Here is a 27,544-nt window from a genome sequence, read left to right as displayed (position 1 = left end):
TAAATGATAATATTGAAACTGCTTTACACCACTAATTAAGATTAAGAAATAATGCAAGATAATCTCAGTGAAATATTTTTAACAGTTTCATTAAAAGACATGAGCTGCAAGAAGTAAACAGCAGAATGCACCAATAATTAGCCATAAAAGAGACTTGTTAGTGTGTGTGTGTGTGTGTGGGGGGGGGGGGGGGGGGGGGGGATGTGTGTGTGTGGAGGTGGGTGGGGGTGTGTGTGTGTGTGTGTGTGTGTGTGGGAATCACCTGCACATGTTGATCTTTACCTTTGTTCTTCCAGTTGACTCACCTTCACCTGGTGTGGTCCTGGCTCCTGTGGCGCAGACTCTTGTGTTTCAGCTGGTGGCGCCCTCTCCTGGAGACATTACACTCCTTCAGGTCGATTAGGACAAGAAACTTTATTATTTTTGCGTGTTGCGTTGAGTCCAAAACTGCCACAGCTCAAATCTGATCAAATTACAACAAAAATACCTCAAATCCCAGTTTTACAAGGAAAAAGAAATATTAACACCCAAAATACCTTGCTCCAGCGTTCATAGAGGGAATGATAAGTCAATATAGTGATTATTATGACATTATGTAATAGACGCATCATTCAATAAAAAGACTTTTGGCAAGCACCAAGAACCAGGAAGTAGTTCACACATGTGTCCTGTGCTCAGGTCTAGAACCAGGAAGTAGTTCACACATGTGTCCTGTGGCTCAGGTCTCTGTGTGAACAAGTCTCTCCATGGACCAGCACATCTCCCACATGAGCCACATGAACCAACTCACATGAGGAAGACTAAACCAGGACTAAACCAGGACTAAACCAGGACTAAACCAGGACTAAACCGGGATTAAACCAGGACTAAACTAGGACTAAACCAGGACTAAACCAGGACTGAACTGGGATTAAACCAGGATTAAACTAGGACTAAACCAGGACTGAACCAGGACTAAACCAGGACTAAACCGGGACTAAACCGGGACGAAACCGGGACGAAACCGGGATTAAAGCAGGACTAAACTAGGACTAAACCAGGATTTAACCAGGACTGAACCAGGACTAAACCAGGATTAAACTAGGACTAAACCAGGACTAAGCCAGGACTGAACCAGGACTGAACCAGGACTAAACGAGGGCTAAACCTGAACTAAACATGGACGAAACATGGACTAAAACAGGACTAAGCCAGGACAAAACCAGGGCTAAACCGGAACTAAACCGGGACTAAAGCAGGACTAAACCAGGATTAAACCAGAACTTTCTGTTCTTTAACTGTGCGGTGCAATACTGGAATTTCCCCACTGTGGGACTAATAGAGGCATATCTTATCTTATCTTAACTAAACCAGGACTAAACCAGGATTAAACGAAAACTAAACCAGGACTAAACCAGGACTAAACCAAGACTGAACATGGACTAAACATGTTGAATCAGTGTTTCAGTTTTGTTCAGTTAAAACCTGGAACATTCTTCCTGAAGATGTGACACAGACCTCGACTTTAACAATGTTTAAATCCAGACTCAAATGGTTCTGTTTATTTGTGCATGTGACTGAAAGGGTTTTATTCTGCAGTTTTCTCTTTTAATGTTCATTTTATGATGATTAATTAGGTTTTTATCTGTTGTATTGTGATTTTAATATCTTTCTTATTCTGTAAAGCTCTTTGAATTACTTTGTGGTCCACTTGTGCTGTACAAATAAACTTGTCTGGCTGAATCCCTCCATCGTCCAGGTCTGATCCACTGGACAAAACATTGTTAGAGTTTTGGTTTTGATCAATTTGAGAGAGCGTCAGGGGGATCATTTAGTGCATTCCCAAACGATATATATGAATAGTCCTGCATTGCGTTGTAAGTGCATAGTTCTATAGCGTGGTGCAGAGTGATGCTGGGTAAATGCATACATAAACTATGAGCCTGAGCAGCAGCAGGAGTCGCGTGTGAGAGACGGCCTCGCGTGTGGACTTGTGGTTTCAGCTCATGGAGGTTGGATTTCATCTGTAATAACAGCTCCTCTGATGGAAGTTATTGCATAAAATTGAGACACGCTTCGACATAGCTTGTAAAAACGCAGAGAGCAACGGCGAAATCAGTAAATAAATGAGGAAAACAAATGTTGTAGTCACGCAGCGGAGCAGACGTGAGCCCATGACCTCAGGGCTGGTTGTGTAAGAGCTCACTCAGGTGGGTATATGAGGCTCACACACACAGAGCAAATAAAAGTCATGTTTATGAAGTCAGGAATCAAAGCATATTCACACCATTAAAAGGATTTGGTGCTGTGTGAAAAATGTCTTGGCTGCTTGTATGAAAACGCTGGTATTAAATGTGTAATAAAAGTTAGTGTACGCACGGCACAGGCAGGAGAAATAAAAAAGAGCTCAGTAATTAGACCGTATGAATGAAAGAGCAGAGTCGGAGGTGTTTAGGAGTCCTGACGGTCCTAATGTGGCCTGGGGGACTCTTTTACGTTACTATTTGGACTGAGAATAAATATGTGTTTATCAAAATATCAGCATGTGTCTATTAGAATGAGATTTAGAAACAATTTATTGCAATAGACTCTGAGCACAGCAGCTACAGACTGAATAAAGAAGTCAATGTGATGTCACCCGCAGTGTTCGGCTTTAGTTCCATAGTTGGAATTCTGACCATAGCAACCAAAGAGCCAATCAGGAGCAAAGCCTTCCCTTAGCAACGCTGTCAATCAAACCTGTTGCTAATGGTAACAGGAGCGACCTCATGGAAAGATGGCGGCTGATTTGTCTGTTATTAATGTTCATATCTTGATTTACAGACACAAAAAAACTGAATCATGTAGAGCAGGTTAATACGAACATTTAAGACCAAAACGAGTTTGTCAATGTAAAGTTCATCGATGGAGCCAGAAGTGCGCCCATGTTCACTTCCTATTAGGAGCGCGGTGGCTAGCACGTTAGCTACGTCCATTTACATGCAGTCTATGAGAGCAGCACACTAGCTAGCTCACTGCGTCTCAAAACTAACACTTTTATTACACATCTTTAAATATTTATTCTTAATGTGAGTTGGCAAAAACCTCATAGAAATCAAACTGGACAGGAAGTAGTGACGCTAACAGTGAGGGGCGCTGTTGTTGTCGGGAGCCTTTTGTCTAATTTACACACGAGGAAGTAGTGGCAGTAACAGTGAGGGGCGCTGTTGTGCACACAGGAAGTGAGGCTGTCGGGTTTAGTCATTTAGTCAATCACAGTTTGTATTAGTCAAATAATCACTTTATTTAGATTATACGGATTTGTACGCTGGAGGAAGCGTCTGGGATAAGGGAAGTCTGGGAATGGTGGGAGTGCCCTCACGACCCAGCCAGCCCCAGATGAAGGGAAGAAAATGGATGGATGGATTTACACGGGACAGCAGAAAGGAGAAGTTAGTGAGCGAGTTATTTTTGTTTATATTGAGGTGAATAACATCCCTCAGGACAAAAGTGTTGTGTATTATAAAAGAGTATATAGTATATTTAGTGATGTTGTTGCGTATTGTTCTACTGACCACAGGTGCAGTCTTGTGAGTGCAGTTTGGGTCTGATACATGGAGAAAATAAAGTGAAATTGAGTTGATGAGTTTTTGCCACGCCCCCTTTGTATTCAACCAATCCATCAGCAGCACACATCTTTAGTTGACCGAGAATAATGTTAGTCGGCTACAGTCCTACTACGAATGAGCGAACAGTAATCATCATTGGCTTTGTCCCAACGCTTATGGAGCATTTGAAAGATTGACAATTGACAAAGTTTACAGATATTTTTGTATTTTATTTTGAAATAAACAATGATTTGGTAGCTAACCATAAAGAGACAGTCAGCCATTTCCAAAGCTGTAGCTGCCAATGTGTAATCTGCTTCTCTTTTCAAAATACCGTATTTTCTGAAGTATAAGTTGTGCTGGAGTATAAGTCACACCAGCCAAAAAATGCATAATAATAAAGAAAAAAACATGTAAATTGCACCTGAGTATAAGTCGCACCCCGGCCAAACTATGAAAAAAAGCGCGTTATAGTCCAGAAAATACGGTACTACTAATACTTATACTAAATATTCTCAGATGTCATGATATCTTTACTCTCTGGATTTTACTCCCAAATATTACCCACACTGCATTGCTCAACAGTCCCAACCCACTGCTTCCCTTGTCCCTTTATTAGAGTGGGATTAATTACACAAACAGAGAATGTAAAAATGGATGTCTGTGGTGATTGGTCTGCGGTGGTATTTGAATAACTCTAATGCGTTCTAATGACAAGGCTGCCGAGGCGCTGACAGTGATTGGGGCGTAGCGTCGGAGTCCCACGTTCTTTTTGTCCAAGGCCCCACAAATTTCCTCTTGTTGATTTGGAGCCGGGGACGCGCCTTGTTTACGCAAATCCAATCCATTTAATGAGACGCTGACAGACACAGTGCAAACGAGTGTCACGCACAGAGCCCGGACCGAGTCACGGCCGCCTCTCAAGTCCTCTGAGTCTGCGGCTTTGTTTGAAACCAGCTCAGACAGAACGAGGTGAGAAATATGTCACCGGGAATGTGCCCTTTATTTATTAGTCTGTCTACACTATTAAGCTCAAAGCGCTCTGTTCCACCTAGTGATGTCATGAAGTGGTAGTTTTCAAGTTGACAGCTCCTTTTAGCTTTAGTTCAGTAGAGATTGGCAATTCCAGAACTGAAATGATCCAAATGATTCTATAGTGAAGGTGTGTGGAGTTTAAAAACACAGTGGAGCACTTCCTGTATCATCACATGATGACATCACAAGGTGGAACAGAGTGTTTTCAGTTTGAGAGAAGAACTTAAATATGTGTGAATGAAACAAAACACAACTTCAAGTCTGTTTGTGACGAGGAAGCAACATTAGAACATGACTTAAAGTTCACAAGAGCTTTAAAGGTGCACCAAGGAACTTTTCAGGAAGGGGGTCCATCACCTCTCTCCATGGAGATGTTATTGGCTTGTCTGGAATGTTCTGCACAGCACCAAAACTTTGTTGTCAAGAAACTAAGATTTAAGGAATAGACTTGATATTTGATACCAATTCCGATTACACGAAGAGGATAAAACAATATACTGTGATTTTCCAAATTAAATGTTTGTACTTTGTGTTCTATTCCCATGTGTGATATATGTGTGTTATATGTGTGTTATATGTGTGTTGTATGTGTGTTATATGTGTGTTATATGTATGTTATACGTGTGTTATATGTGTGTTGTATGTGTGTTATATGTGTGTTATATGTATGTTATATGTGTGTTGTATGTGTGTTATATGTGTGTTATATGTGTGTTATATGTGTGTTGTATGTGTGTTATATGTGTGTTGTATGTGTGTTATGTGTGTTGTATGTGTGTTATATGTGTGTTATATGTATGTTATATGTGTGTTATATGTGTGTTGTATGTGTGTTATATGTGTGTTGTATGTGTGTTATATGTGTGTTGTATGTGTGTTATGTGTGTTGTATGTGTGTTATATGTGTGTTGTATGTATGTTATATGTGTGTTATATGTGTGTTGTATGTGTGTTATATGTGTGTTAAATGTGTATAATCCCTCAGTGTGCAGTAGGTTCACACTGGTCCATGTGCATTTACTTATCTATGTGTTTTAAACTTGTGAAAGATACAGAAACACATCATTATAAAGACTTGGTTTAGTCCTAGTTTAGTCTTGGTTTGGTCCTGGTTTAGTCCAGGTTTAGTCCTGGTTTGATCCTGGTCTAATTCCGGTTTGGTCCCAATTTAGTCCTGGTTTAGTCCTGGTTTGGTCCTGGTTTAGTCCATGTTTAGTCCTGGTTTGGTCCTGATTTAGTCTTAGTTTAGTCTCGGTTTAGTGCCGGTTTAGTCCTGGTCTAGTCCTGGTTTAGCCCTGGTTTGATTCTGGTTTGGTCCTGGTTTAGCCCTGGTTTGGTCCTGGTTTAGTCCATGTTTAGCCCTGGTTTGGTCCTGGTCTAGTCCATGTTTAGCCCTGGTTTGGTTGTGGTTTAGCCCTGGTTTGGTCCTGGTTTGGTCCATGTTTAGTCCTGGTTTGGTCCTGGTTAGCTCCTGGTTAGGTCCTGGTTTGGTCCTGGTTTAGCCCTGGTTTGGTCCTGGTTTAGTCCATGTTTAGTCCTGATTTGTTTGTGGTTTAGCCCTGGTTTGGTCCTGGTTTAGTCCATGTTTAGTCCTGGTTTGGTCCTGGTTAAGCCCTGGTTTGGTCCTGGTGTAGTCCATGTTTAGTCCTGGTTTGGTCCTGCTTTAGTCTTGGTTTAGTCCCAGTTTAGTCCTGGTCCATGGGCATATACATGTCTATGTGTCTTATACTTGTTCTGATTCAGCTCAAGATCATTCTAAATCTATTCAGGAAAGCTTCATTTCTGTCCTGCTCAAATGAGCACCTAGTTCTGGTACTTCTGACAACCCTCGCTCACAATAAGAATACATGTTTTTTAAGATCTTTTTGAGAAATAAAAGTATGTCTAATTGAATAAATGCGAGTTTAATAGCGTACTTGGCAACACAGCAATGTAATAACTAGTAAGTGAATGAAAAAAACACAACTCCAGGTCTGTTTGTGATGAAGAAACGACATTATAACATAAATCAGAAAACGGCGTGATATGGGCCCTTTAATTTCCAGCACATTTTCGATATTTTCTGACAGTAAGTGGCTCTGGCCTGCGTTCGCTCCTTGACACTCTTGCTACCAAACCAATTCACATCAACCCTGAAATTGTACTTGGCAGTTTCTCGAAACATGTCACCAAAAATCACTCCAATCCCCAAACTATGAAAAGAACAAAAGACCAACAGTAAGACGCTGATTTAAAATGTTCTTGGGAAAATCGCTACTTCCAACATGGAACCAGATCTAACATGGGGCTGGAGCCAGAGCACAGCGCCGTTTAAGACCAAATTGGGACTTGGACACTTTTATAACATTTAAAAGTTACATATCCGCCAGCGAAAACATTCTCGGCCTTTTTGCCGCTGGTGATTCACGTCTGGATTCTGTAAATATTATGGCCACGCTGACAGCTCCCGATGACGGATCCGCTCTTTGGGCCCACTGATGGACTTTTTGAAATAAACCTATGACACATTAGTTGATGACACGTAAACCGGTTGTGTAATTTTGGGAATACTTTAAGCAATAAAATCCCCGGTCTAATGCCAGGTGACCCCGGAGATTTGGAGAGAACGCGATGCTGGGGAGAGGACGCGGCACGGAAGCCAAAACCCTCTTGACGTGATCTTGATTCATTGGGTGATTCAAACTCGAAAAGTGCAAAAGGGAGTTATGTTTTTAAAGGGACTCGTAGCAAAGTGCGTCAGACTGAAACAACGATGCGGCTAAGAATGTTTGAAAGGGGTTTAAGTAAGTCACATATGTAGACTGTATATTTAAATGGACATAGCTAACCTGCTAGCCCCCGCGCTTCTGGCTCCAGTTCATTTTCTATTGAAAAGCTGTGTCCCGTCTCTCCGTAACTGCTGCTGTCAGACTCATCATTTTGGTCTTAAATGTTCGTATTAACCCGCTCTACATGATCCTGGGGTTTTTATTTTGCTATTGTGTCTGTAAATCAAGATATGGATATGGAACCCGGGTCTAAATTGGCCGCTATAACTGCTAGCGTATGCTCCGAGGTAAAACAGAAATTCATGCATTTTTAGAACGATTATTGGTTTCTTTTATTAACAAATGTCCAGAGCTTTCCATAAAAACATACGGGCATAAACCAGGTAAAACCCAGTGAGTTTTAAGCAGGTCCAACAGGCTCCGTGCACAACAGCGCCCCCAATCTCACTGTTAGCGTCACTACTTTCTGTTCAGTTTTATCTCGATGCGTTTTTTGCCGAGTGACGCTAAAATGAATAAATATTTAAAGATGAGGCAGTGGACAGGGAGCTGCAGGGGGAAGGAGCTGGATTGTTTTTTCTGATTTTAATAAAAGTGACACAGATGCGAGTATGAAAATTTGTGGATCAGACATCGGTTCAAAGATATCGGTTCAGTCGATATCCTGTTTTGGTCTATAGACTAGTGTGATAAGACGATTTACTGGACAATGCTGGTGCAAAACATCTCATAATATTAAACTTGTATTTTTAAGATGTTCTGTAGTTACTTTAAATGATAAATAATAGTTATAAAACCACATTTAGATCATCTTTTACGCTGTGATTAAAGGAAATAAATAGTATTTTCCGTCTCTGCTCAGGTATCGGCCGACACTTAAAGCAAGAGTATCAATATCAGTATCAGAAGAGAAAAAGCTGGATCGGTGCATCTCTAATTTGAAGAAGAGGAACACAACGGGAGTCAGTCCAGTGAGTCAGATTCATATCTGTGCATTAAACACAAAGCTTTAACAGAGCCACAGTACTTTTATAAAGCTTGGAACATTACCTTTTGGTCACTTAGATTTGATCCACAGGAGAAATGACACAGTAGCTCACACATTACAATATAATATCAAAGATTTTTTTTTTAAAGTAAAAGAAATCTAAAATATTTAAAGTAGCTGTGCAGTTATGTTTATTATTGACATGTTTGTGGTACATTTCCAGACAATTTCCAGTAAAAAAGGATTTCTTATAATAATTTTGGCCCGTGCTGCAGGAGGCCTGAGCCCAGTATTAAAATGCTTCCAACAAACATTGGTCTGAGGGCCACATTTGATCCACAGGCCACAGTATGTACAGTCCAGGTCTGTGCACTCAATAATTCAGTAACGCGACAGCCTGATAAATAATTTAACCTGCATATGGGGAATGAATGAAGGCTGATGGGTAATAATAATGCGCTAGGTTTATATCACCTTTCAAGACACCCAAAGCCAGGGGTGGGATTTAATCATGTTCGAGCTTAAATAAGAAAAATATGCGAAATGTGTGTATGTGTAAGTGTACTGGACACATGTATACTGACTTATTGTGTTCATTAATCTGCTTGAAATAAATAAATAAAAGAATAGTAAAAGCCAAAGTTAAATCTGTCAACTGGACAAAAAGTTGTAGTGGTGAAGTTGACACATTTAACTTTGGCTTTTACTATGAATCAGACCTGGATGAATGAGAGATTACACTAAGAAAAAACAAAAAAGAATGGAAATGAGGCGCTTTACAGATCATTATTCATTCACTCCACATTCAATGGTGATAAAGTAGAAGCTTAACACAAAGCTACGCTTTGACGCTGCCAATTTGTGCCGTCTGCCTTTCAATAATCGTGCACACACTACACTGATACCAGGCAAGGTGGTGAGGTGTCTTGCCTAAGGACACAATGGCAGTTTCAATCCATTTCCAGTGAACAGGTGTTGAATGAGGCTTCAAAGTCCTAATGGAGGGTAGACTGACTTAAACAGCTCATATTACACTGTTTTCTGGTCTTTTTCCTTCACTTTTATGTGAACCATCAATTTATCAATAGGTATCAGACAGATTAAATATTTGGACTGTTTTCATAGCAACATTTGAACATTTTATAACCACATTATATGTTATATGTGAAAAGTCCTCAAAATGTCACCTGTAACAGAGGCTGAACTGAAGCTCTTTAACTGACACGTTTGTTCATAGTGAAATTTGACCATGAAAAACATGACTTTACACTGTTCTTACCTTTGAAATAAAAGGGATGTGTATTCTCGTGTAAGGTTTGATGAGTTTGATAAGTACTTGAGTCCTAATGTTTCGCAGCAGCTCTGAAAAAAAGACAAAACAAAAAAAACAGGTTATTGTAAGTTAAAGTGCTCATATTACGCTGTTTTCTGATCTGTTCTAATGTTGTTTCCTCGTCACAAACAGACTTGGAGTTGTGTTTTGTTTCATTCCCATATGTTCATCACACAAACCCTGCAGATTTAGGCTGAGTTCTTCTCTCAAACTGAAAACACTCTGTTCCACCCTGTGATGTCATCATGTGATGATACAGGAAGTGCTCCATTGTGTTTTATAGCGTCGGATGCTATCACTGCTGACAGACTTGCGGTTGCGGACTTACCGTAACTCCGCAACCAACTGTACTCTCGTGTAAATTCAAATGGCGTCTCAAAGGAGAGACCTGGGGCTCTTTAAATATTTTACTGTCATTATGATAATGTGCTTATGTTATCCCTCAAAGACGACCAATCAGAGCGCAGGTGCCGCCGGGATTCTCCTAGTCAGTTTTTCAATGCATCAAAGGAAAAATAAGGATGGATATGTAAAATAGAGATAGTTGTGTGAAAAAAGGCAAAAGTACATGCTGATACTTCCTTTAACATAATTTTTATCGCAAAAAAAAAGGGAAAAAAAGAGCTATAGTGGTCTATAATGTGATCAGTCCTTAAAGGGATAAACTCCATACACCTTCATTTCTAGACTTATTTGGATGATTTCAGCCCTGGAATTGCCAATCTCCACTGTACTAAAGGTAAAAGGAAGAGGAGTTAACTTGAAAACTACCACTTCATGACATCACAAGGTGGAACAGAGCATTTTGAGCTTTGGAGATGTTACAGACTAATAATAAAGTGTGACTCAAACGAATTAAACAAAACACAACTCCGGATCTGTTTTTGATGAGGTAACAGCGTTAGAACATGGCGAGTCTGTTTTGTGTAATATACGACCTTTAACCTAGTTTAGCGACACATTAAAGCTTTTTTAAAGTCCCACATGAAATGTTTATAACTCTACCAATTAATTAATGATTTACTTCACTATTTCCAGAAACATCTATAGTCTGCCCCGTAACGGCTCAGTATAACATCTCATAATTTGAAGTTTAATAAAAGGAAATTTTGCCTGATGCTGCTTCAAACACTTGGATTCGGTTGGTTTATTCCTGTCAGCTTCTGCTGACTCTTACACTTTCACTTTGTCTATTTACATGATAACTTATCTATTCTGAACTAAAGGTAAAAGGAGCTGAAAAGGAACTTGAAAACTACAACTTGATGACATCACAAGGTGGAACAGAGCATTTTGAGCTTTAGAGATGTTACAGACTAATAATAAATGTGACTCAAACATGTGTGAATGAAACAAAACGCAACTCCAGGTCTGTTTTTGAGGAGGAAACAGCATTAGAACATGACTTAAACCTCAAAAGAGTCAATTTTGTGTCATATATCACCTTTAATAGACCATGAATGACTGAATGACAGAACCTGGAGGCTTCCCCCGGCTCGTCGTGCTCCATGACGCGGTCTTGCAGCGCCATCTCTCGGCCTGGCGGAGCTGCGGCCCGCGGTAACGCTCCACAGTGACACACCGCCTCTCCATCGGTGACAACACAGCACAGGCCGGCTCCTGACTGCCTCTGAACCGGGACTAACAGCCGCCAAAATGTCGGACATGGAGGACGATTTCATGTGCGACGATGAAGAAGATTACGACCTGGTATTTGTCACTTAAAGTTGTAGTTTTCGCATTAAAACTGAATCGTTTCACTGACAGGAGCTAACGAGCTAGCCGCTGTGTGGTTAGCATGGTGGCTAATGTTAAACCAGGCAAATGGAAGTCAACATTAGCATTTGAGCCGGCTAACGGTCCTCCAGGCGCACACATCAGCCACGGAATTATAAAAATATGAAACACAATGACGTGGGCCTGGGGATTTGTTAACATTTGAAGAAAAAAAGCTTAAAATGTAGTTCGTAAGAGCAAAACAGCCGGCTAGCTAGCTTTGCTCATGCTAACGCTAGCAGGGTAAAGTCTTGCATGAGGATGGTAATTTGTGGCATTTTCCTGTTAAATATATTTGTAAACTGTTTAATGTGGCGCGGGCGTGTCCAGTGGACGTGCAGTGTCTCAGACTTTTGTGCTTTATTGAAGGAATATTCAGAGGACAGTAACTCAGAGCCAAATGTGGACCTGGAGAACCAGTACTACAACTCCAAAGCCCTGAAGGAAGACGACCCCAAAGCAGCTCTCAGCAGCTTCCAGAAGGTATGTGTGTGTGTCTGTCTGTGTGTGTGATCAGTGTGTGTGATTGTGTGTACATGTGTGTGGGTGTGTGTGTGTGTGTGTGTGTGTGTGTGTGTGTGTGTGTGTGTGAGACGGGGTGGGGGTGTGTGTGTCTGTGTGTGGTGGGGGGTACTCCTTAAATTTTGTCTGACATTTCATTCAGATTTCTGTGCATGTGTGTGTCTGTCTGTCTCTGTGTTTGGTGGGGGGGTGCTTCTTAAATTCTGTCTGACATTTTATTAAGGTTTCTGTGTAACCTCAGACGTGACCCCTTGATCTCTGCTGTTTTAGGTGCTGGAGTTAGAAGGAGAAAAAGGAGAGTGGGGATTTAAAGCACTGAAACAGATGATTAAAATAAACTTCAAGCTGGTATGTGAAACCAAACACCATTATGTCGTACTATGTTGCATTACTTACAGTTTTGGGTAATACTTTCAATTAAAAGAGTAGGATAATGTATTAATTACAGAATATTTGATTATATATTTTGCTGCATGGACCACTCAAAGTACTGTGTATGAATACTGGATACTCTCATGTTGACTTGCATCATATTACAGTGTAAAAGCACTTCATGGAATCAAAAATAGCTTTATATTTGTTTGCACAGTTTGTTGGGCATTTGCCACTAATTACAGAAGGAAAAATCACTCACCACAAGAGCAGTGTGTTCTTTTTCTCTGACTAATACTGAGCTGTTTGATCAAATACTGCAGTTTTCGGAAAGTATATTCTGTAATACCAACAAATGAAATAGTATAGTATTATATAGATAGTAAATGTACAGGGAATCAGTTACTCTGCTGTGCGTATACTATATTTGTATTTTCAGGACATGTATTAGTTAGTTCCCAATGCTGATTATTGCTACTTCACGATAGCACTAAGAGTCTAAGATGCTAATACTGAACTTGGCATTAATTCAAAAGTATTCTGATGTGTAATAAATGTATTTATTAGTAGTGACACAGCAGATAAACATGTTTTTCCACAGCTCTTTTTAAACATTGTAATGCTTAATGCTTCTTTGGAATATTTGCACCATTCGTACAAAACGTGGCAGATTCAGTCAGTAATGGTCGACATTCAATCCTGAGCTCTGTTGTGAAGTAAAAACCTGTATCTTCTTTCTACAGACCAATTTTCCTGAGATGATGAACAGGTACAAGCAGCTGCTCACGTACATCAGGAGTGCGGTCACAAGGAACTATTCAGAGAAGTCTATTAACTCCATACTGGACTACATCTCTACCTCCAAACAGGTAATGCTACCACAATAAGGAGGTGTATTTTCTGAGTAGAATGTGTAATGTCTGTATTATTCCATGGTCAAATTGCTGAGGTTTCTTGGCAACCATGGAGGGATGGGTAAATTTTCCCAGAACCAGATAACGATTTAGATTTTCACGATTCATATAAACGTAGTATCTGTATATTACCTTGAAAATGTACCTAAGGTCTTCAAGGTAATACACATCATCTGCTTCATACTTCATTGCAATTGGTTAAATCCACCTGTCAATCACTCAAGAATTACTGAGGCTGACCAATAGGAGACGTGGATTGTTTGAGCACAGAACTGCATTTAAGAGAAACAGGAATGAGATCCCAATTCAGTTTGTATCATGCGTTATTCCCAGAGTAGCGTGGATTTGTAGATTGTAGATTAGAAACAGATATTTTCACTTACAGCTTTGGTTATGAGGTGGGTAAATGTAGACTGTTTAAAGAGGAAGATGAGCCGTAGACCTTAGTTATTGTCAAGTTTATGTTCTGAAAGTAAATAGTTAAAGGGCTCATATTGCACTATTTTCTGATCTCTAATGTTGTTTTCTCATCACAAACAGACCTGGAGTTGTGTTTTGTTTCATTCACACATGTTTTAAAAAATACAAACCTGCAGATTTAGACTGAGTTCTTCTCTCAAACTGAAAACACTTATGTTCTATCTTATGATGTCATTGAGTTGTGATACAGGAAGTGCTCCACACTCCATACACCTTCACTAGAATCATTTGTATGATTTCAGCCCTGGAATTGCTAATCTCCACTGACAAAAGGGTAAAATGAGCTGTTAACTTGAAAACTACCACTTGATGACATCACAAGGTGGAACAGAGCATTTTGAGCTTTGGAGATGTTACAGACTAATAATAAAATGTTACTCAAACATGTGTGAATGAAACAAAACAAAACTCCAGGTCTGTTTTTGAGGAGGGAACAGCATTAGAACATGACTTAAAGCTACAAGAGTCAGTTTGCTTAATCTAGGACCTTAAAAGTTTGATCTTCAGTGAACGTTCATTATCAAATGCTTCTTCCAGATGGACCTGCTGCAGGAGTTTTATGAAACGACATTGGAGGCTTTGAAAGATGCAAAGAATGACAGACTATGGTTTAAAACTAATACGAAGGTACATTATATTATTAATAATAATACTGATCCTTGTTTCAACTTGTTAAAGATTTTAATTCTGTATTTTTGACTTCACAGTTGGGAAAATTGTATCTGGAGAGAGAAGAGTATGGGAAACTACAAAAGATCCTTAGACAACTTCATCAGTCATGTCAAGTAAGTTTTTTTTCTAATTTAATATTGCATGTATTTGTATAGTTATTATCAATGTTCTTTATTGTCTTAAATAATTACCACCAATTAGCTGCAATATATATGGACTTATGCACTTGTTTGTTTTGTTTGTTTTTTGTTTGTATTTGTTCTGTATTTTGAACAGAGTGCCCGTGAAGTGCTTTCATTGTGTGTATATATATATATATATATATATATATATATGTATTATATATGTATATATATATATATGTATAGACCCAATGAAAGCACTTCACGGGCACTTTCATGGGCACTCTGTTCAAAATACAGAACAAATACAAACAAAACAAACAAGTGCATAAGTCCATTTAAAACATAAAGAGCAGGTGTGATCAGAGTTTCATCATCAGATTATAAAGTGCATCAGTGGCACCAGTCTATCCAGTTTTGCATGTCCTTCAAATGTTTTCCATTTTTTGGAGGCACATCAGCCTTAAGCCCTTTTTCTCGTGTTTCTGGTGCGTCTGGTCCTTAAACCAGAGGTCTGCCACCTTTAACAGTGAAACAGCCCATTTCAAACCAAATGAGTCAGAAAGAGCCATATGTTTTTTACAAGTAACGAGACGAAGTGAAATTAATCTGAAAGAAGTAAATCAACAGTTTGCAGCTATTAACACATCATAAAGAATATATAACATGTATTTATGTGGCTCTGTGGACTTATTTTGAGTGTTTTTAGGGGGTCTGACGGGTTTCTGCAAATTATATGTAATTTCATGCATTCTGGTGCATTTTATGGGTAATGATGGGTTTCCTTTTTCATGCATTGGATTTGCTCAGACCAATAGTAAAAAATAATAATAAAAATCTATAAAATGAATACTCTCTGGTATGCTATAAACACTGTCAAATACAAACTTAATAAAGTATAGCCAAAAAATTTGCAAAGAGCCGCTCCGGGGGCTTTAAAGAGCCGCTCCGGGGGCTTTAAAGAGCCGCTCCGGGGGCTTTAAAGAGCCGCTCCGGGGGCTTTAAAGAGCAGTTGCAGACCGCTGCCTTAGACTTACACAATCATGAGATCTTTTGTTAAAAGTCCCTGTATCAAAGTTCAACAAACAGGTGAGATATTGGGTCAGTCTGTCGTCGTTGTCCCATAAATACATTTTATAAATACATTTCTAAATACATTTACAGTGTTGTTCTTCTAAGAGACAGCCATGGCCTTTTCCATGGAGTGAACAGTGATGTGTTTAAACTCATCTCCTGTTATGAAACAAAATGCTTAGTGAAAGAAAGAATCTAAAGGTTTATGTAGACAATAATGCTTTAAACATGCATAGACAAATAACAAACAAAAGCAGATGTCAAACTGTTTATTTTATGTCCAAAAGGGAGTGGGAGGAAGTAGATACTTACTTTTTATTACTTTTTAACCCCACTCTTTTTTCTACTGTCCCAGTTTAAGGGGTGTTATGCAAAAACAGCTTTTTGCAACATGCCTGAAGAGGTTTTGCATGTTTGATCTATCGAGCTCTCTTGGGCCCTATTTGAACCTTCCTTACAGATGTAAGATTTGTACAAGGCTCCGCCCACAAGCCTACATCACCCATGCTCCCACACGACAATTCTCAATAAATATACAAAAACATGATACAAAACAACACACTACAGCTTCACAGACCTGGTGTGATGTACAGTAGTTTCATTAACGCTGATTGTAATGTGATAGTGCTGTGAAGGGGGCGGGGCTTTGGACTCAGAGCAGCAAAAACAAAAGTGAAACTTAGAAAACATGTTAATAGGGTAATAAAAAGAAACATGGTGATCTAAATATGTTATGTTTTACAGTTTATACCCCAAGTAAAATACCCCCTCTTGAACGATTAACCAGTTTTGGTCTTGTTAAAAATGAGACATCAGTGTTAACGTCGTAATGTTGCGTTGCCTTTAGACAGACGATGGTGAGGACGACTTGAAGAAAGGTACACAGCTGCTGGAGATCTACGCTCTGGAGATCCAGATGTACACGGCACAGAAGAACAACAAGAAACTCAAAGCTCTGTATGAGCAGTCGCTTCACATCAAGTCAGCCATTCCTCATCCGCTCATCATGGGAGTTATTAGAGGTAAAATGACTCTAAATATACTTTAAAACGTGAAAAACAGAACTAGTCCATTTTAAACTGTTTACTCACTTACCTTATGCATTTAGAGCATCCCAATGGTTCACAGGGATGAGTTTATAAGAGCTTTTCACAGCTTTCAGAGACCAGAGTAGAGTTTAGCTGTCATTGTAAAGCTAATGACAACTGGCAGGTATATATTGTTCACACAGGCTAACCGTGCACTTATAAGCGGACAGTAAAACATGTTTCAATATATGTTTTGTAGCTAACGATATCAGTGGCATATGGTCAATATCTTAATGATCTATATTTACCGCCTCAAAAACATATCTGGAGTTGTGTTTCGTTTCATTCACACATGTTTGCATTATTAGTTCCACCTTGTGATGTCACAAAGAGGTAGTTTTCAGGTTTACAGCTGCCTTTTACCTTTTTATGTAGGAGAGATTGGCAATTCCAGAGCTGAAATGATCCAAATGATTCTAGTGAAGGTGTATGGAGTTTAAAACACAGTCAAGCACTTCCTGTACTACCACATGATGACATCACAAGGTAGAACAGTGTTTTCTGTTTGAGAGAAGAACTCAGCCTAAATACGTAGTGTGTTAAACATGTGTGAATGAAACAAAACACAACTCCAGGTCTGTTTGTGACGAGGAAACAACATTATAACAGATCAGAAAATGACTTGTTACGTTCTCTTTTAATATTATAATGATTCATATCCGTAACATTGTTAAACTGTCAGCAACTTTAATAATTATCGTAATATTATTGTTAATCACAGTTACTTTGGCCAGTATAATCGTGTCACCAAATCTCAAAATCGTCCCAGGCCTGTTACTGTTATTTTTGTATGAATTATTGTAACTTTTGTCTCATGTTTTTTTCCCCAGAGTGTGGAGGCAAGATGCATCTGCGCGAGGGCGAGTTTGAGAAGGCGCACACGGACTTCTTCGAGGCCTTTAAAAACTACGACGAGTCTGGGAGCCCGCGGAGGACCACGTGTCTCAAGTACCTGGTGCTCGCCAACATGCTCATGAAGTCAGGCATCAACCCGTTTGACTCCCAAGAGGTGAGGAGGGAAAACGAGTGAGCAAAGGAACGATTCAGACGCTCTCAAACTGCCAACTGGTCCTGTCTTAAGTTAGTTATTCTTGTATAGGCTCCAGCAATGTTATTAATGTTTGATTTACAAAGCCAGGACATACACGGTTTAACCATTAGCGACATATTGTTTCTGTTCTTCATGATAAGGCAGGTTTATTTGTATTTCACAATTGGCCCAGCAAGTAATTCAAAGAGCTTTACAGAATAAGGACAACATTAAAATCACAATACAACAAATCAAAAACTTAAATGATCATCGTAAAATAAACATTAAAAGCGAAAAGTGCAGAATAAAACCCTTTCAGTCGTATGCACAGATAAACAGAACCGTGTGAGTCTGGATTTAAACATTGTCAAAGTCGAGGTCTGTCTCACATCTTCAGGAAGAATGTTCCAGGTTTTAGCTGCACAAAACTGAAAAAGTGCAATATACAGAGATCGAATCAAAATTGCAGTTTGATCTGGTGCAGTGTAGATGATGGAATGGACTCTGTAAAGAAGAAGATACCCTGTCTCTAGAGAAAAATCTTATACCTGTAGCTGAGACCTTTACAAACAGGTTCTGAAATACATGTAAGTCTTGGATTAGTTTAGCCGTTCGTGGTTTAGTCTCGTCTCAAATGTGAATGCTCCTGGAGTTGTTTACATTTTGCACTTGTCAGAACAGCTCTCTACTACGTTTTCTCCAAAATTATACAGCTCTAATAAATATGTTCCCCACACAGACACACACACAGACTTCTCTGTTAAGTGATTTCTCAGTACCTTTTCATATTTATATGTACATTTTAAACTCTTTAAACACTGCCCATCAGAGCCCATGTTGTTGCTCTCAAAACTATGATATAATTCCTTTGTGTTTTCAGGCCAAACCGTACAAAAATGATCCCGAGATTCTAGCCATGACAAATCTAGTAAGGTAAGCAAATGCCAAATGGTTTTTTTTTTCACCTAAGTTTTTCCAGCTTTTTGTTGTTGTTTTTTTACTTTAAAATGCTTTTTGAGAGAATTAACCCCAAAAGATCGTAGTAATTTTAATTTAAGAAAATGTATTATTATTATTATTATTATTATTATTATTATTTCTTTATTATATATATTTCTTAATTTTTTATATTTATTTATTTTTGTTTGTTTTTTTATTGAATTTTACAGTTTGTAATTTTACAGTTTACTTACCAGTTGTATACATTTCCTGCTAAAACAAGAAGCCAAACCCACACACCCAAAATGGCTCAAACAATGGTATTTACGTTAAAGTCCAGTATTTTTAGCCGTTTGGCCACTGTCCAGGGGAGGCTTTTTCTGTCTAATTAACAGACAATGTCCAGTTTGAATTGACCTCTGGCTCTTTTCTCTCTCACCGTCTCCTTCTCTCCGTCTCTTTCTCTTTCAGCGCTTACCAGAACAACGACATCACCGAATTTGAGAAAATCTTGAAAACAAACCACAGCAACATAATGGACGATCCCTTCATCCGAGAGCACATAGAAGGTAAATGTGACATGAGTGACTATCAACTTCTATGGAAAAACCCGCACAGGGAACTTAAAGGGCCGTTGTTACACAAAATGGACTCTCGTGAGCGTAAAGCCATGTTATAATGTGGTTATCTTTTACCTTTTGCCTAAATCTGCAGGGTTTGTGCATTAAATATGTGTGAATGAAACAAAACACAACTCCAGGTCTGTTTGTGATGAGGAAACGTTATAAGATTGATCAGAAAACAGCGTAATATGAGCACTTTAACTTACAATAACTTGTTTTTGTTTTTTTTGTTTTTTTTCAGAGCTGCTGCGAAACATTAGGACTCAAGTACTTATCAAACTCATCAAGCCTTACACGAGAATACACATCCCTTTTATTTCAAAGGTAAGAACAGTGTAAAGTCGTGTTTTTCATGTTCAAAATTCACTGAACAAATGTGTCAGTTAAAGAGCTTCAGTTCAGCCTCTGTTACAGGTGACATTTTGAGGACTTTTCACATGTAACGTACAATGTGGTTTTAAAATGTCCAAATGTTGCTATGAAAACAGTCCAAATATTTCATCTGTCTAATACCCATTGATAGTTTGATGGTTCACATGTCTTACAAGTGCAGTATAAAAAACATAACTTACTTTCTTAAGCTTAAATCAAAATGCTAAGTGAGGTGAGATCAGTGTTCCCTACTCTCCCCTCACTGCTTTAAGACTAAATATATCAAAACTGTATGACATTATATGTAATTTGGCTACATCACACGCCCTCAGAATGAAATTATTCCAAAATTGTTTCCTATTAAAATCAACCAAATCACCAAGGAATCGCTCTGCTCTGAAAGATTCACTCCCCTAAAGCTTTTTCTAAATCAGACGTAATCTGCTTATCCGGGGCCGGGTCGCAGGGGCAGTGGTCTAAGCAGGGACTCCCAGACTTCCCTCACCCCATACACGTCCTCCAGCTCCTCCGGTGGGACCCCAAGGCGTTCCCAGGCCAGAGAGAGACATAGTCCATCCAGCGTGTCCTGGGTCTTCCCCGGGGCCTCCTCCCGGTCCAGGAGGCATCCTGAGCAGATGCCCGAGCCACCTCAGCTGGCTCCTCTCGACGTGTAGGAGCAGTGGCTCTACGAGCTCCTCCCGTGTGACTGAGCTCCTTACCTTATCTCTAAGGGTGCGCCCAGCCACCCTGCGGAGGAAACCCATTTCTGCCGCTTGTAGCCGCGGTCTCGTCCTTTCGGTCATTATCCAGAGCTCATGACCATAGGTGAGGGTAGGAACATAGATTGACCGATAAATTGAGAGCTTTGCCTTTAGACTCAGCTCCTTCTTTACCACAACAGTCCGATACAGCGACTGCATCACTGCAGACGCTGCCTCGATCCACCTGTGAATCTCATGCTCCATCCTTCCCTCACTCGTGAACAACCCCGAGATACTTGAACTCCTCCACTTGAGGCAGAGACTCACCACCCGGAGAGGGCAAGCCACCTTTTTCCGGTGGAGAACCATGGCCTCGGATTTGGAGGAGCTGAGTTGTAATTTGCACATTTTAAATCACAATATTCATCTAAAAACGACGTAAAAGAAACAAGTCCAATGGGAGCTGACGCCGCTGTAAAATGTCATCACAACGAAGAGCCGTGTAGCTGTTGGCGCCCCCTAGGGACAGCTGCACATCACAGTAGTGAGCAGTGGAGTTTTTTTCATTTGTACCAAAATGACGACGCAACACTGCCAAATCCTACGAGTATCACTGATTAAGAAAATAAAACTGGAGAAGGAAGTGCGTACGTCACAGTGGTTCCTGGTTTATTGCGGGGGTTACGTTCTAAAAATAACCCGCAATAGATGAAATCAGCGAAGTATCAGCTTTATTTTTTACAATTATTCTACCGATATATGTTTTTTGCTGTAAGACCCCTCACCACACATTTTATACACTTTTCTCACACAAGCATTAACATTTTCTCACATTTCTCTCTTGTTTAAACTCTCTCAAAGTTCAAACCTTCGTAGACGCCTTTGTCGGTGCAGAACGTTTCATCGACATTGTGGGTTTTGTCGGGGAGAAAACAAATTGCAAACATACAGCACTTCAGAGTCACACTGCGATCCAATGTTTATGTAACGGAGGAGACTGATGGACAATGGTCTACAGTCCAACAGCCAATCAGGATGCACAACACAATGAGCTCTCATACGATGTAGAAAAGCATGTGAAATTGTACTTTTAAAAAAATCAGCGAGACCACGAAAGGTGAACCATGATATAGTGAGGGACAACTGTACGTCACAGTGGGCGTGGACAGGTGGAGGTGAAAATGGGGGCAGATCGACAAAATGGCATCTTGAAAATAGTGGATTAAAGATTAAACTCAAACATGAATCACTCCAAATACAACTTACTAGAGCAGACTAGAACATGGATAAACGCTCTGTAGATCTGATTTAACCAGTGTATTTTTATCAATGGAACAGTGTCGTTTGACGTCTCACTGACTGAACACAACACACAATTAGCAGCACCACTTGACAATAATCTTCACTATTTCCTGTTTGGGTTGATAACATGCTTAAGACACGCCCTCGCCGCTGCACACGGCCTGGTCATGCAGAACACATGAGAGGCTCACATGCACACGCTATGACGTCACTACATACCTCTATGATAATTATTCAAACAACCTGTTATGATAATCACTACATCGGCTTATTTTTTAACGTGATGCATTTAAAAGTCCCATATTACACAAAACTGGAGTTGTGTTTTGTTTCATTCACACATGTTTGAGTTACACTTGTATTGTGTGTCAATTCTAAGTGTAAATTCTAAAAACTGTTTCCCTGTTTCTTTCGTAGGAGCTGAATATTGACGTTTGCGATGTGGAGAGTTTGCTGGTGCAGTGTATTTTGGATAAGTAAGTCAGACCTGTGTTTCTGATAAGTGACAGACTCTTACTGGAAGCAGACAAAGTTCCTCATATTCTAGACGAAGCATTCTGAGCTCGTTATTCCGACTGTAGCAGCAGGAATGTTGCCCTAAAGCACCTGTACTGTATATTTTCATTGTTTTAGCTGCACAGATTTGTCTCACCTGTAAATTATTTTATTCAAACCAACTGGGTTACTAAACTGCAGCCAATTCAGTGGAAATTCACATTATACTGTATTTTACTCTTTTGGTAAAAAGTGGGGAGATCATAGATGTATATATAAATTCACGTAGCTAACCGGCTCCATCGACTCTGGCTCCAATTCACTTTCTATTGAAAAACCTTGTCTCCTCTCTCTGTACCTGCTGCTGTCAGACTCGTCATTTTGGTCTTAAATGTTCGTATTAACCCGCTCTACATGATCCTGGGGTTTTTATTTCACTTTTGTGTCTGTAAATCATGATATGAACATTAATAACAGACAAATTACCTGTGTGCTAAACGAGCTGTGCGTGCTGGAAGACCTTCAACAGCCTCACTCCTGATTGGCTCTTTTGGTTCCTATGATACTCGCCGTCGGAATTCCAAATATGAAACTCTGCTCCAAATTGGTTCAAATCCCGTTCTTGACATAGAGCCGTCACATCCACTGATCCACAGGCTGGCGGTGTGATTCTAGCGCCCACAGATGAATGTTGTTGTTGTTGTTGTGTCCTTGGGCAAGACACTTCCCCCCCTCAACCCAGTGTCTGTGTGCACTGGTGTGTGAATGTGTGACTGGTTCTTTGATGTAAAGCGCATTGAGTGTATTGAAGGTGGAAAAGTGCTGTATAAAAATGTGACCGTTTACTGTTTATCAGTTAATACAGTCGGCAGAATTTTGTCAGGACTCTGTGGTGATTTAGAGCGACTCAAATTGGAAATAGTTTCAGCAGCAGTATTTTCCTAAAGAATAACGAGTAACAGTTTTATTGGTTTCAACAAACTTTGTTATTGGCAACATGGGCCAAACGTCTGTAGGCAAAGCGAGGCAAATTTATTTGTGGAGCTCAATTCGTACATAAAATAATTGAAAGTGTGTTTCTATAGAGATGCATTAGCAAAAACAATATAAAAAAGTAAACAAAAGAGCCATGGAACATCACAATAAAGTGACACTAGTGCGTGATGCTGGTAATCCAGTGTTCATTTAAAAGTGTTCTGTCATTAGAGCCGTGTCCATCTGGAGTTTGCTCATTAATCAACCACATTTTAGCATCTTAGGTTGCACTCACAGAAGGCCTTTTAAACCACACCCACACCTGCCTTTTAAACCACACCCACAACTGAACTGAGCCACGCACTCACAACCGAACGAGCCACACACTCACACCTGCACAACTGAAGAGAAAATAAGACCAGAGCCATGAAATATCTCTTAAACAGTGAGTGTGCCCTGCTGTGATGATGCTCTGAGTTTATAGATTTTTTTTTATTTAATGCAATATATAAAACATAGTAACCAGTCATATACAGTGGTGTCAAGTGGTAATAAGACAAAATAGATGTAAAAACAGTGTGGAGGAGTGAGGACCAGAGACGGGAAGCTGCAAAACTTTTGTCTGTCACAGTTGTTGAAGTTGAGTGTGGATTCAGTGTGTTTTGGAGCAGAGTTCATTCATTTTTCTCTTCGTATGAGTGACATCAGTGCACCTGACTGGGCTCGTGTACTTAAAACGTGCCATGTTTGCCGCTCTTTAGGGGCTATCTGCACTATCGGCTTGGTTCGATTGGGCTTCCTTAAATTCACTGTTGGGTTGTTTTTGTCCTTTTTTCTACCTGATTTAAGAGTTGTGCTTACACCTCTCTGCTCTTTCTTTGCAGCACCATCCATGGCAGAATCGATCAGGTCAACCAACTCCTGGAGCTGGACTACCAGAAGAGAGGAGGCGCGCGCTACACAGCTTTAGACAAATGGACAAATCAGCTGAACTCTCTCAACCAAGCCATTGTCAGCAAGCTCACATGATCGACGGCATGTAACACACGAAATAAAACAAAACACAACCGGGAGCCCAGCAAGGGGACACTGTGTTTAAATACATCGATAAAAAGCGCTTCTTCAAGTTACCCCCTCTCAGAAAAGGTGCACAGGTTTGAGAATGAGACATGAAGAAGACGGCGAACCTCAAACGTGTTCGGAGTTTTGTCGCTACGAGAGGAAGTCACGCCACTTATTTTTGTTTTCATGTTTAATTCCCCGATTGGCCGATCAGTTCTGTGCAGCACACGAATGCTTCAAATGTTAAAGATTTGTGTATAAGTTGTACACAGTATTTTCATGTATAATACTGTTGCCTGTTGGTAATAAACAGATCCTCTCTCAAAGCTCTCAAAGAACCACCTGCCTCTGACTAGACACGGGGTCAAAGGTCATTAAAGCTCAGTTTTTATTTGTTTTTGTCCGTTTTTAATTCAATAAAAACACGAATTGTCAAATACATGTTTAATGAAAAGTTTGGGAGTAATGTTCCAAAGCGTTTTACATTCACATACAGAACAATTTCATCTGATCTCTAAGAGTTTCTGCAGTTTGAGCTTCAATTCAAGTTTATTTATACAGTTTAAATCAACATCAGCTGCTTCACGTAAAAGTCAACAAAAAAACAAATATACAGTAACACGATGCTTAGGGAAAAAGCAATAAAACAAGTTATTCTGTGTAGCTGGTGTTAAATGCCAGGGAGATATGGGTTTTCAGTCGATTCTTAAGCTGCGTTAAAGACTGAGAGGATCTGACAGATAGGGGGCGCTGTTCCATGGTCTGGGCACTGCTACAGAAAAGGCTCTGTCACCTTTGGTCAGCTGGCTTCAGGGTTCTGGGGGGAGTATAGGGCTGCAGTAAGTCCCTCAAACAAAGAGGACCCATAGAGTGCACACATTTAAACATAACATTTTGAATTGTCCCGATATGAAATGGGCCTGATGTGCTGCAGGGAGTCCTGGTCGAGCTCCACAGACAAAAAATTACAATAATCCAGATGCCACGCCACAAATGTGTGTAGAGCTTTTTCAAAATCCACCTGTGGAAGTTAGAGCTTTACTTTAGCAACAAGCCTCAACTGAAAGAAGCTGGATTTTGTGACAGAGCGAATGTGCTCATCTTCCAACTAACGTGAACCAAAGTTTAGAAAGGAGTACAGCTTGGTTCATAAGAAGTAATCGTAATAGCCCAGGAAGTCGGGCTTCAATGGATTTGTTCAATGTAATAAACCCATCAGACGAGGTATACTGGTAATGCGTTAAATGTCAGATAACACATAACAAGTTACTGTGAGTTCATTATAAACGCTGCTGTGGATCTTAGCTCAGTGCAACATGATAATTGGTATAAATGTTAACATAACTTTTTGACGTAGTTGCGTTCAAATGAGGGAGGGGCAGTTTCTGGTTTAAAATGAGATGCCTTTTAGTTAAACGGTAAAACATGTGGGATATCAGTCTTATTATGAAAATGAACCATGAAAATAATGGATGTTGAAGATATAACCTCAGATTTACTCACAAAATCGCACTGATTCTCCCATTATAAGTGTAGTACTGTTTAATACACAGCAGATATTACATTAAGGAAGTAACATTTTGTCCATTCAGTAAAACTGCATATGAAAATTGTGGATTACAACCATTTTACTGTGTGTGTGTAGTAACTTACTAATTTTGTTATGCATTGCTAATTTTCTTTATTATTTACCTGTTAACCTCTTATAGATATTTTTAAAGACACAAGTCTAAAACAACACACATTAAAGCTGCGCTATGTCACTTTTGTGGGCAAGAGTCTGCTGCCTGCTTGTCTCCATGGAGATGCTATTACGTTACTTATAATTTTCCACAGTATGGCATTAAATGAATCTATCTCCATGAAGACACTTGTTACTTGTGGGATCGAATATACAGTAGTGAGCAAATAAATGCAAGATAATAAGTTTAATGCCATACTGTGGAACATTCTGAACAACATAAATGAATAAATAAATAAATAAAAATGTAAATAAAATAAAGTAAAGTAAAATAATTAAAGCAAAAATAAAATAAGTAAGTAAAGTAAAATAAAATAAAGTAGTATAAAATAAATAAAGTAAAATAAAATAAATAAGTAAAGCCAAATAAAATAAAATAAAGTAGTATAAAATAAATAAAGTAAAGTCAAATAAAATCAAATAAATAAGTAAAGCAAAATAAAATAAAATATAAAATTAAAATTAAAAACGTAGGCAACACAATAGTTCGCGGACCCTGTATATTCATTTTACATAGCGCGCATTTAATTATTCGCGTAATGACGTCTTGGCGCTGGCGTGGTTTGGTCCTCGGCGGCCTCCGTTCCAGGTGACTCCCATTTCTCCATAGTGACAGCGGATCGTGCGGAGCGGATCGTGCAAAGGAGCTGGAGCCTCCACAGCGGGCACAGATAGCGGTCTGAGCTCCGCACAAGGCAGCAGGGCTCCAGGGCGTCAATCCCTCAGCGCCTTTAGACATTATTAACATCTAAAAATGACAGAATTACAGAGAAAAACCTCCTGACATCGCGGTCAAATGCTTATTCGTGGCGGAGTCGCTGAATGACATGGACGCAGGTGACAATAAGGTAATTCACGTTTTGTTGTTTTTGTTTCACCTCATCCACCTTAACACAATAATGCTGTAAGAAAACGGCTGTCACGTGGTGTTAATCCTGCTTTAAATCGCTTTTTAATACGTTAATTCAGCGCGTTTTAAATGTCATTTGCCAAACTAGCCCTGGAAACACACGGATGGGTTTGTGTTTTGAAGCTAACGTTATCCGCTAACAGCAAAAACGCAGCTTAAAATGGACAGATCGTGTTAATTATTGATAATTTTACGTCGCAGTGGCTTTATTTCCATCCCACAGTTGTTTTTCATTTGTTCTAGAGTGTGGTTTCTGTCTGTAGTCTGACATGTGCTTAATTAACATGCATGTTTTAGGTTAGCTCGCGTTGCTAAGTGAAGCTAGCTGTCACTAACGGACCCCTCTGCTGCTTGACATCTGACTCAGGTGCGAGTTTACCGGGGATTTGGGTTGTTTTGAGGTGTTTTTGTGGCTTTGTGGTTGTGTAAAAGGGCTTGTGAATGCTGTGGCGGTGAGTGCACGTCAGGGAGGCTGTCAGCAGAGAGGAGATCTTCGTGTTTGTCAAAGCCTCTGGTTGGACTGGCTCTGCTGCATGTCCGGCATTCCTCACGGTGTTACGCACAAAGTGGAGTTTGGTCAGATTGGATGACGTGATGGCTTCGAAATCACAAACTGGGGCAGCTCTGGTTTGGGTGGATAGCAGTTTTGGGAAGTAACTGAATGCATTTACTGAGAAAAGTGCT

At 39.7% G+C, this 27,544-nt stretch overlaps 2 protein-coding genes across 3 annotated transcripts in view; both read left to right on the top strand.

The window, feature by feature from the left end:
* Positions 1 to 11,191: 11,191 nt before the first annotated feature.
* Positions 11,192 to 24,646, top strand: cops2 (COP9 signalosome subunit 2). The gene is made up of 13 exons (XM_033986416.2): positions 11,192 to 11,400; positions 11,836 to 11,949; positions 12,259 to 12,336; positions 13,104 to 13,229; positions 14,292 to 14,381; positions 14,462 to 14,539; positions 16,470 to 16,644; positions 17,541 to 17,719; positions 18,621 to 18,673; positions 19,151 to 19,248; positions 19,544 to 19,626; positions 22,095 to 22,153; positions 24,032 to 24,646. The coding sequence occupies exons 1-13, from the start codon at positions 11,347 to 11,349 to the stop codon at positions 24,174 to 24,176; spliced, it is 1,332 nt and encodes a 443-aa protein (XP_033842307.1). The 5' UTR covers positions 11,192 to 11,346; the 3' UTR covers positions 24,177 to 24,646.
* A 1,912-nt stretch (positions 24,647 to 26,558) lies between these two features.
* Positions 26,559 to 27,544, top strand: part of secisbp2l (SECIS binding protein 2-like) — a 57,068-nt gene continuing 56,082 nt past the window's right edge. The window contains exon 1 of one of the 2 annotated variants that reach the window (XM_033985022.2): positions 26,559 to 26,798. In XM_033985022.2, coding sequence (XP_033840913.1) covers positions 26,778 to 26,798 — 21 coding nt within the window. In that variant the 5' untranslated portion in view covers positions 26,559 to 26,777. The remainder of the gene's footprint in view (positions 26,799 to 27,544) is intronic. The other variant, XM_055230948.1, reaches the window with a different exon arrangement.

Source organism: Periophthalmus magnuspinnatus, chromosome 3, assembly GCF_009829125.3.
Source record: "Periophthalmus magnuspinnatus isolate fPerMag1 chromosome 3, fPerMag1.2.pri, whole genome shotgun sequence".
NCBI lineage: Eukaryota > Metazoa > Chordata > Actinopteri > Gobiiformes > Gobiidae > Periophthalmus > Periophthalmus magnuspinnatus.
This window is presented reverse-complemented; position numbering and strand designations above follow the sequence as displayed.

Bases quoted from the DNA above. Each gene is read 5' to 3' on its own strand.
- cops2 (XM_033986416.2), top strand. From the start codon at position 11,347: ATGTCGGACATGGAGGACGATTTCATGTGCGACGATGAAGAAGATTAC. The intron at 12,337-13,103 runs GTATGTGAAACC...TTCTTTCTACAG, and splicing joins TTAAAATAAACTTCAAGCTG to ACCAATTTTCCTGAGATGAT. The intron at 17,720-18,620 runs GTGAGGAGGGAA...TTGTGTTTTCAG, and splicing joins ACCCGTTTGACTCCCAAGAG to GCCAAACCGTACAAAAATGA.